The 10,282-nt window shown below is 39.5% G+C and overlaps 1 protein-coding gene across 3 annotated transcripts in view; it reads left to right on the forward strand.

Moving 5' to 3' along the window:
• TRPC6 (transient receptor potential cation channel subfamily C member 6) overlaps positions 1 to 9,693 on the forward strand; it is a 96,697-nt gene extending 87,004 nt beyond the window's left edge. The window contains exons 10-12 of one of the 3 annotated variants that reach the window (XM_084895181.1): positions 5,299 to 5,382; positions 6,984 to 7,059; positions 7,817 to 9,693. In XM_084895181.1, the coding sequence (XP_084751307.1) occupies positions 5,299 to 5,382; positions 6,984 to 7,059; positions 7,817 to 7,968 (312 nt within the window). In that variant the 3' untranslated portion in view covers positions 7,969 to 9,693. The remainder of the gene's footprint in view (positions 1 to 5,298; positions 5,383 to 6,983; positions 7,060 to 7,816) is intronic. The other 2 variants (XM_084895180.1, XM_084895182.1) reach the window with 2 other exon arrangements.
• The last annotated feature ends 589 nt before the right edge of the window (positions 9,694 to 10,282 follow it).

A 10,282-nucleotide genomic window follows, 5' to 3' on the forward strand; every position in this document is an offset into this window, starting at 1 on the left:
CCAGGAATTGAACTCATGACCCTTGGGTGTGAGGGGCCGACACCAACTACCGAAAAGCCACCGGCCAGAGCAGAGGCTGTCTTTCTAATCCTGTGGCAAAACAATCACAGAAAGGAGTGGTTTCGATTTGTCACTTTCCCCAGGGCCACCTCTCTGGATGAGTGTGTACAGGTTCCCAGCCCGCTGCAGGCCTGGGAGTTACAGTCTCTGGGCCTGAGGCCTGGAAACTGGTATTTCAGTAAGACCCCAGGAGCTTGGGATGCTCCTCAGGATGTGGGAATCACTGAGTCTTTCATTCCCTTGAATAACTTAGTCGTGAGCTTGGACATGTCAGTAAAAAGTGGTATTTGTAAAGTATCTCCAAAATAAATTAACTGGATTAAAGCTAACCATGAAATAGGCCCAAAGCCACGGGGCAGATAGTTATGACTTTTGTATAATAATAACAGCTACTGACACTTGTAGAACACCTACCGTATGCCAAGCTACTAAGTCTATGTGCCTTATCTCTATAATCCTCACGTTAGCTCTAGGAGGTTGGTGATACTATTTCCCCCAGTTTATACATGAAGAATGTGAGGGTTAGCGGAGGTGAGCTGACTTGCCCAAAGTCCCATTTCAGACAAGTGGCAAAGCCAGAATGCAAACTCACATCTACTTGATTCCAAAGCAGGAGGCTTCCAGGCTCTGTACCCGTGGCTTCATTTCACATCTGCATTTCCTGCTGCTAACTCATATATATACTGCCTGCACCTTTAAGTTCATGGTTTTGCTCCTGGCCTCGGGCATTTCAGCTGTGGGGGACGGGAGACCCTCAGAACTGTTGCTATGTCCGACTACATCATAATTTCCAATGACTGGATGAAGCTTACTTGTTCCTCTTAATAAATTATAAACAAGGTATTGAGTGTCCCTCACTCCGATAGCACAAAGAGTTGAGAAATGTTAATAAATGAATTCTTAGAAAATCAAACAGAGAGAAAACATAAAGAATATAGGAAATGTGGTAGAAGGTGTTTTTAAAAAGAGAGGCAATGAGTCATTCAGAATTAAAGTGTAGCCCGGCTGGTGTGGCTTAGTGGTTGAGCATCGAACCAGGCGATCACACACAGTTCAATTCCCTGTTAGGGCACATGCCCAGGTTGCAGACTCGATCCCCAGTGTGGCCTGTGAGGGAGGCAGCAGATCAATGATTCTTTCTCTTTCATAATTGATGTTTCTACCTCTCCTTCTCTTTTCCTCTCTGTAATCAACAAAAATATATTTAAAAAAAGAATTGGAGCCGAAACCGGTTTGGCTCAGTGGATAGAGCGTCGGCCTGCAGACTGAAGGGTCCCGGGTTCGATTCCTGTCAAGGGCATGTACCTTGGTTGCGGGCACATCCCCAGTAGGGGGTGTGCAAGAGGCAACTGATTGATGATTCTCTCTCATCAATGTTTCTGACTCTCTATCTCTCTTCCTCTCTGTGAAAAATCAATAAAATATATATTTAAAAATAAATAAATAAATAAATAAATAAATAAAGAATTAGAGTGTGCAGTGTCCACCAGCTTTCCCTCCCACTCCCATCACATTGTATTTATTAATATGATCTATACTCATCCAGATCCCTAAGGCTTGAATATTATTCATATTAAAAATTGAACTCTCTTGACTTTCCAGTTTAGTTCATTAGTGCACATAGAAACAATTATAAGTTAGAATTTTCTGCCACCAAGTGGTAATAATGCTTCTTTGCACATTGGGTAAGTTCCTCCTTACATATTATTTTTTGTATCATTCCATTTTAACATGTGTTTATTGCATATCTGCTATGTATTTAGAAACGGATTAGAATTTTTTCTTAAAACCGTTTATTTGTATCCAAATTCATGTCTCAGATTTAGAGCAGAACGAGTCACATAAAAATGTTCTAAATAACTTTATAAATGTTTAGTCATATACCACTTCACCATACCCGTGGTTCCCAATCAGGGGTGGTTTTGCCTGCCCCAACCCCCTCTGGTATCCCCAGGGTGCATTTGTAATAGACACATTTTTGGCTGTCACAGCCAGAGAGGGTGACTGTTCCTGGCCTAGAATGGGTTAGAGGGCATGGATGCTGCTAAACATCCTGCAGTACACAGAAAGCCCCCACAATAAAGAATCTTCTAGCCAAAGCATCAAAAACATCTCCATTGAGAAACCTGGAACTCAGTCCACTGCCCTCACACCTGGGAGAGCTGTTAGGCCGAAACTGTATGAACACACTGTAGCTCCAGTCATTGGCTCTTCAAGATCTTCCCTCTGGGGAATCCACAATCATACCCATTCTTAAGTGAACAGAGTGTACTGTTTTCTGTTCTCCTGGTATTGCTCCTTCCTCTGTATCACCCAGTGTGTTACTTAGCAAGGCATCTGTCTGTCTATGGCTTAAAAAGAATTCACTGTGTTTCAGATGTATCTTTATCATGGAGTTGAACTGCAGCTTATTGGTTCACAAACCCAGATAGTTTTGTATGTGCTGTGTGTAGCATTGTCCAAAAACCATGTGAGGTCCATTAGTTACCCAGTAACACATCTTCTTTCACTTATTTCACCAACCAGCAATGCTGAGCACTTGCCATCTGCTGGACAGTGCTGGCACGAGGGATGTTGGGATGAACTAAATAGTCCATCCGTCTATACAGCCTAGAGAATGCAGACAATACACATGGAACTAAGCCAGTGAAATAATAATTGTAAGTCGTGAAGTGTGTTTTGAAGGAAACAACCAAGAACTATTTTTCATGGGGTGGGCAAGAGAAGCTTTCCGATAAGCCTATGTTTTAAGCAAAAATCCAGAGGGTGAGCCATGGCCAGTGTGGCTCAGGTGGTTGGGTATTGTCCTGTGTACCATTGGGTTTCTGGTTCAGTTACTGACCATGGCATATGCTCAGGTTGAAGGCTCCATCCCCAGTAAGGGGCATGCAAGAGGCAGCTGGTAAATATTTTGCTCTCACATTGATGATTTTCTTTCTCTCTCCCTCTCCCTTCCTCTTTCTCTAAACATCAGTAAAAATATTTTTTAAAAATTCAAAGGTGAGAGAGAGCTAGTCATTAAGGCAAAGATCCAGGAAAAGAGGGTTTTAGGATTTGGAGACAGCAAACACAAAAGCTGTAAATTATAAAACAACAAACGAAAGAAGTCTTGTCTGACATTATTATAATAAGTTTTTTTTTAAAGGATTATCTTCAAGGGCAAGGTGTACCATAGGGCTGCCTTAATTGGGGATGATTTGGCATATCAAGTATCAAGGACCACACATTTACCTTCAAAAAATCTATAGGAAGCAAATTTTTTTACTTTCCAATTTCCATTAACACCTATGGATGTACTGGTAGCCTCTAATTAAAAAATGAGCATCAGCCTTAACGGGTTTGGCTCAGTGGATAGTGTCAACCTGCTAACTAAAGGGTCCCAGGTTTGATTCTGGTCAAGGCCATGTATCTTGGTTTGGGGCACATCCCCAGTGCAGGAAGCAGCTGATTGATGTTTCTAACTCTCCTTCTCCCTTCCTCTCTCTAAAAAATCAATAAAATATATATTTTTTTAAATGCCTGCTTATTCTGATTAGAAAAGTTTTTTTTTAATGAGCATTAAATTAATGATTTTCAGAGGTTGTGAATTCATGAATAGGTGGGAAAGGATGTGCAAAGATTCCATTTGTATGGGTCTTTTCCCTCCAGTTATGACAGCTGTCCTTACTCTCAATGTTTCATCATAAAAACAGAAAAGTGAGCTTGAACCTAGCCATCGCATTTAATGATGTTCATAAGGTATAAATTACACTTTGAAAGCCAGAAATAATTATGGCATTATAAAAAATGGATAATTATATTACTGAAAAATAAACTATATATTAAAATTATATTATTAAAATTGGCTTAAGCTTGCATAAATTTTACACATTCATTCATTAGAAGAACGTGAAGGACTACAGAGGTTACTAGATCACCCCTTCATTGTGAGAAGAGAGTTTCAGCACCTTGCCTAAGTTCCACAGCTAACTCTTGGCAGAACCAGATTTGCATCTCGAGGTCTCCATCAAGTGCTCTTAAGAATTTAAGCTGCCTCTCTTTGGCCAATTTGGTCAATTGTATAATTTTACCTTAATGTTCTTCAAAGTAAATATAACATAACGATACACTTTGCTGATATTTTTAGAGAGGGTGAAGAAAAAGAAAATAGCTTTGTGGGGGGAAAATGCTATCTGTACTATCAAAATTACAAACTGTTTTTCATGGATTTTGTCAGCCTTGTGATATTTTCTTATTACTGTAATTCAGCTAGACCATAATTGGTTACATTCTTCGTTAGAACCCATCACGTAGCACAGGGCCTTACATATAGAAGACATTTAATACATGCTTGTTCGATGGATGAATGTGTACATAGCTGTTTTAATTCAGTGTGCAGGCATTTGAAGATCAAAGCTGTAATACTTTCAGCAATAAAGATGGATGTTTAAAAATAAAAATAACGATTAAAGTATTGAAGTCAAGGATTTTAATCGAGTCATATTGAGCTGTATATATAGTAACTTAGATGTCACTGAGAAATATCTTTGAAGACAATCTTAAAGTTTCTCATCCCCTGTAAACATACAAATTTGGAGCTACTCTGTTCAACTTGGGTTTCCTTGCTTTTTGTAAAATCATTTTTTTTCTCTTCAGAAAGTGAGTTGAAAAGTTTTTTAATCTTCCTCTTAGCATGTTAACATGGTATGTTAAAATCTTTATTGGAGATTGCTTTCTTTGTTATTTGCCCATTCAAGCAAGTATATTACTTGAAAAGTGCTTCCCAAGTTGGATACTATCCAGATCCTAAAATTTAAGTGGATTAATGAGTGAATTCTATCCCACAGCAGTCTCATCCTGGCATTTCTCAGGAGCCCAGCACGTCCCACTGCAGCGTGGGTGTTTTACTCAATCAGGATTTCTGAGGGTCATCACCATTATTTCTCCAACTCGTTTGCCTCTTCCGCTGTCACAGATGTATCTGTGGGAAGGTTAAAACGTGGTTCTCATGGCAACATGATTGATGCACAAAGGCTAAACAACTCCTCGGGTGACCTCTAATAGCCATTGAGAGACTGAACACACCTTACGTGTCTGTGTTTGTCTTGGCAGATAGAACAATAAGCAAGTGAAGTTACAATGGTACTATATGTGTGTAATATTTAAAACTTTAGTTCATTTATATGACTAATAAATCTAATCACATTTTAAAAAACGTAGATAAGAATCAATTTCTATTTTTTTTTTTTCAAATTGCAGCTTGAGCATAGTAAAGAATCAAGTTTAAGAAGTTCAGAAGATTTCCAGTTAAATAATTTCAGTAATCCTCCAAGGCAGTATCAGGTAAGCATGAATTTTTAAGGAATGAGATTATTAATTGATGAAATATAGAATCTCAAACTATGCAATTCTTTAAGTGAAAATTATATTTTTCTCAATATCAAAATAATGCATTCATTCAACAAGTATTTACTGAGTAACTACCCTGTGCCAGGTACTTACTAAGTACTGGAAATACAAAGGTAAACAAAATAGATGAAGCCATAGCATCATGGAGCTTAGAGTCTTCATGCTCATTGTAAAAAGTCTATCCTTATTAAAATCATGAAGAGGAGAGTAAAATCCACCTCCAACCCTATCATTGAGGAATAAAGATTACTTACTTTTACTAAATATTTTGCCAGATGATTATATACATGAGCATAATTTTACATTGATTAATATTATTATATAAATGTATGTATAATATATAAATGAATTAATAATACTTATATTGTATGTTGAGCAATAGTTTTTAATTCCATAAAACATATTCATAATTATTTTAATGGATGTATAATATTCACTTATACAAATATATGATAATTTATTAAAATAATCCCTGCCCTGGCCTGTGTGATTCGCTTGGTTGAAAAATTGTCCCAAACACCAAAAGGTGATGAGTTCAATCCCTGGTTGGGGTGCATGCAGAAGATAACCCATTGTTGTTTCTTTTTCACATCAATTCCCCCCTCCTTCTCTCAAATCAATTTAAAAAAACAAAACCCTGGCTGGTATGGGTGAGTGGGTTGGGCATTGTCCCATATAGCAAAAGGTTGCTGCTTTAGTACCTGGTCAGGGCACATGCCTGAGTTCTGAGCTCCAGCACCCTGTGATGTTTCACTCTCACATCAATGTTTTTCTCTCTCTCCCTCTTTCTTTCTCTCTAAAATATCAATAAATATATTATATTTTTAAATAAAGAAATTTAGAATAATCCCTTACTGATATACATGTAAGGGTTTATTTTTCTATTATGTAGCATTAACATGAATATATTTATCCATGGACCCAATTACACCATTGGAATAAGTTCTTGAAAGTGGAATTTTCCTGTTTACCATTTCCTTTTGGGCTCAGGTAATTTAGTTATATCTTCACTCAGGACTTCCTACACATGTGCTGAGCCTCCTACTTTTCATGAAAAGTATGTAGTAAACACACATCCTTATGGAAGAAGCCCTAGTACTGAAGGAATGATTACATTGAAACTGGCCATTCATGAATTAGAAAGCACAAAATCAAAGCTGGCCATATCTTTTAGTAAGGGAAGGGGGGAAAACATGAGTTTTCCCTCATTTGCTTAATTTTCCATTTCCACCTGCAATGCTGCATACCTTTAATCTATCCACTGAAAGGCGGTGTCTTGCCCTAATACTTCTCAAATAAAGTACAAGCAATGAATCAAGAATTAGATGTTTGTTCGGAACTTGCTCTTTTTTGCAGAATTAATTTTTGACTCATTAATTCAGGTGATATATGCATTCTCTGGCAGGTAAATCATCTTCATCTTTGATAGCGATCACCTTTAATGTGCTTGGTAAAGAGACAATGACTCAAGTTTATTCCAAGTGAGAGATTTGTCATCAACATAAAGCTTAGATGGATTTCTTTTCTCTTTCTAGAAAATAATGAAGAGGCTCATTAAAAGATATGTTCTGAAAGCCCAGATCGATAAGGAAAGTGACGAAGTGAATGAAGGTGAGCCAGGGTACAGGCTGGATGCAGAGCGGGGGGGGGGGGGGGGGGCATGAGGGAAGGGCTTGGGAAGAGTGAGCTTCAATAACAGACTATGGGGTCTCACCAATTATCCATACCAATAAGGTCTCAGGCAGCAGGATGTTTCTGCACAGTTCAGGGCAGATGCTGCTAGTTAGGTAAATAAGGATTGTTTTTATGGGGGCTTGGAGGGAGGAGGAAGTGGTTAGGACAGGTGGGGGGATGTTCCTCCCAAACCCCAATACACTTGCAACTAGTATTTTCCTTTAATTTATTCTCAGAGTACAGTAAATTATAAATTGGCCATAATTTTTAAAAATATATTTTATTGATTTTCTTACAGAGAGGAAGAGAGAGGATAGAGAGTTAGAAACATCGATGAGAGAGAGTCATCGATCAGCTGCCTCTTGCACACCCCCTATTGGGGATGTGCCCACAACCAAGGTACATGCCCTTGACCGGAATCGAACCCAGGACCCTTCAGTCCGCAGGCTAACGCTCTATTCACTGAGCCAAATCGGTCTCAGCTATAATTTTTTTTTCTATAATTTTTTCATTACCTGAAATATGTAGCTGACAAATAGAAACCTGCTGGTTACTTCCTTCGGAAGGATTCAACCTACAGATATGCATGGAGTTGAGACTGATTTCACTCCACCCCAGAATGGCTATTACTCTGCATTACGTAGTGACGCAACACTTGTCACTCTTGTGTTTTTTTGTTTTTGTTTTTTCAAAGGGGAACTGAAGGAAATTAAACAGGACATCTCAAGTCTCCGCTATGAACTCCTGGAAGAAAAAACTCAGAATTCAGAAGATCTGGCAGAACTGATTAGAAAACTTGGGGAGAAATTATCATTGGGATCAAAGCAAGAGGACAGCAAGAGATAATGCAAAGACTTCCCTAAAAAAAAAAAATCCATATTTATTTGTCCACTTGAAACCATATTATTTTCTGATTTATTTTTTTAAGTGCCAATGTGACCACCTTTTAAATGAGAAAATGTTCCAAGATAACTTGGGTCATGCTGTCATCTAGTTCCCTAACATTTGATATTTTTCATGGGTAAATATCACCATTCGGGCTGAAGAGTGCAGATTATGGTGGAATTTCTGCCAGTCGTTTGGTGCTCGTTTTATAAACTGCTTTCTTGGGTGTAACTTGCGATGGTGTGATTGCTGCGCAGCATCTGCCTGGAGATCAGCTGGCAGGGCCATGTCCCCTGACGGCGATTTCAGGCATCTCCTGGCCTGCTCTGCGGATCCCCTGTAATCTAAAGGAAAAGCCATCTGTGACCATTAGGGAATGCTGTTTAATCACCGATCCTGCTTAGCCCCTACCGAATACGATTGATAATGTCTGTGCGAAAGGGGGTTAAATCTTTCCTGTACTTTTTGTCTCATCTCTTTGAAAACATTATATTTACCGGTGAAAAAGTACTTCCTCCACTGAACCCTGGAAACATGCCTCAGGTGTGAGTGTGTGAGTGTGTGTGTGTGTGTGTGTGTGTGTGTGTGTGTGTGTAGGAAATGCTCACCCTATTTTCTTTCGCAGTTGATAGATACCCTCTAAAGCTCTTTACATTATAATTTTTGGTTGTGACTCAACAATCGTGGTCATTCAGTCCAGTGATAGCACCATTTTGGGCCATTTCTGAGGGCCTTCGCAGGTGAATTCCCAGATTGGGCATCAAATAGAAAGAAACAAAAAAGTGCTGAAGGAACTTGCAAATACGTATCTCTTATTGTCGTTATGTGCTACTCTCCTCTCAAAATATATCACACAGAAGTTTGCATTCTGAGCATTCACCAGAAGGTTCTTACTGACGGAGGATGTGAGGCAGCAGCTAAAACAAGGAGAAGAGAACTGAAGGGTCATCCATTCCACTTGGAAGAGGCTGCCAATATTTAGAGGATGCTGGGCACTCAAACTCAATGTGGAAGGGCTTCAAATGCAAAAATGCAACTTAATTTTCAAACGAAAATGTCACAGAAAATCTATTCCTCCCCAAGTTTGACGGAACTTAAATCAAAGGACTTTTATGTAACCAGCAGAAAATACAGCTTCCATTTTGTATTCAGTGGTTTTGTATTTGTGGGGATTATTTATTAAGTTATTTCCTGACACAGAAAAGGTCTGTTTTCAAATGTTTCATGACAATATTGGAATCAGAAGTTGCAAAAAATCAACCTCATACCAAATGCATTATCGGCTAATTAAAATAATCCAACATCCACAAAGCTTGTGTTATGCATGCATGTGCCTAGAGTCAGCAGATTATCTTCAGAGGGCAGCTGGATTGGCACCTCTTCTCATGTCTTTTTCATTGTAAGATGAGTAGAGCACCCCACCATCTTCTAAAACATGTTTTAGAGAGCTTAACCGAAGGCACGGTGTCAATGGATCTTCATGAACACGACGGTCCCTCATACGTGTCAAGACCCCTGGTTTTGAGTCCTGTATTCACATGGCAGTCAGATTAACCTTTAGAAATAAAGTGAGTAGGAAGTGGAGAGGTAAAACATTTTCCCAGAGGAATTTGATGATAACACCTATTCACAAGTCACAAAAAGCTTTCATTTGGAATAAGTTTTTGCAGGGATGTTTATACAACCGAGTAAATAGCTAGAGAAACTGACCAGCTGTGGGATAGTTTTGTTCTCATATTAGTATCATTTGATGGATAATCAATTTATGCAATGTAAGTGAATTATAGGGATATTGATTCATGGTTTTCAAACTTCATGAAAATGATGCATTGAGTTGCCACATTATTCAATGGTAAGGGGTATTATACCTACTCAAAAAGTATTCCTATCTAATAAAGAGGGAATATGCTAATTGACCATCACACCCTCACAAAGATGGCGGCGCCCAGTCCCCTAAGCCCCACCGGGGCAGCAGGCGAGTGCCATAGCTGGGCTTGCACCCAGGCAGGTCTGGCTGCTCTGCACATCTGCCTCCAGAGTCCCCCAGTCCTCTCAGCCCCCCAGCCACTCAGGGCCAGCCCGAGGCACAGGCAAATCTTGGATGGTGGCTGCCTAGCCACCCAGGGCCACCCAAGGCTCAGGTAACCGGGGCGAGCTAAGGCTTGTGCTGCCAACAGTGGCAGGAGCAGAGATGTAATGGGGCATCACCTTCCCCTGATTGCTGGGTTACCTCTTACTCCTGAGGGTTCTCGGACTGTGAGAGCGGACATTCCGG

The sequence above is a fragment of the Pipistrellus hanaki genome (assembly GCF_964339955.1).
Source record: "Pipistrellus hanaki genome assembly, chromosome: 9".
In the NCBI taxonomy this organism is placed as follows: Eukaryota; Metazoa; Chordata; class Mammalia; order Chiroptera; family Vespertilionidae; genus Pipistrellus; species Pipistrellus hanaki.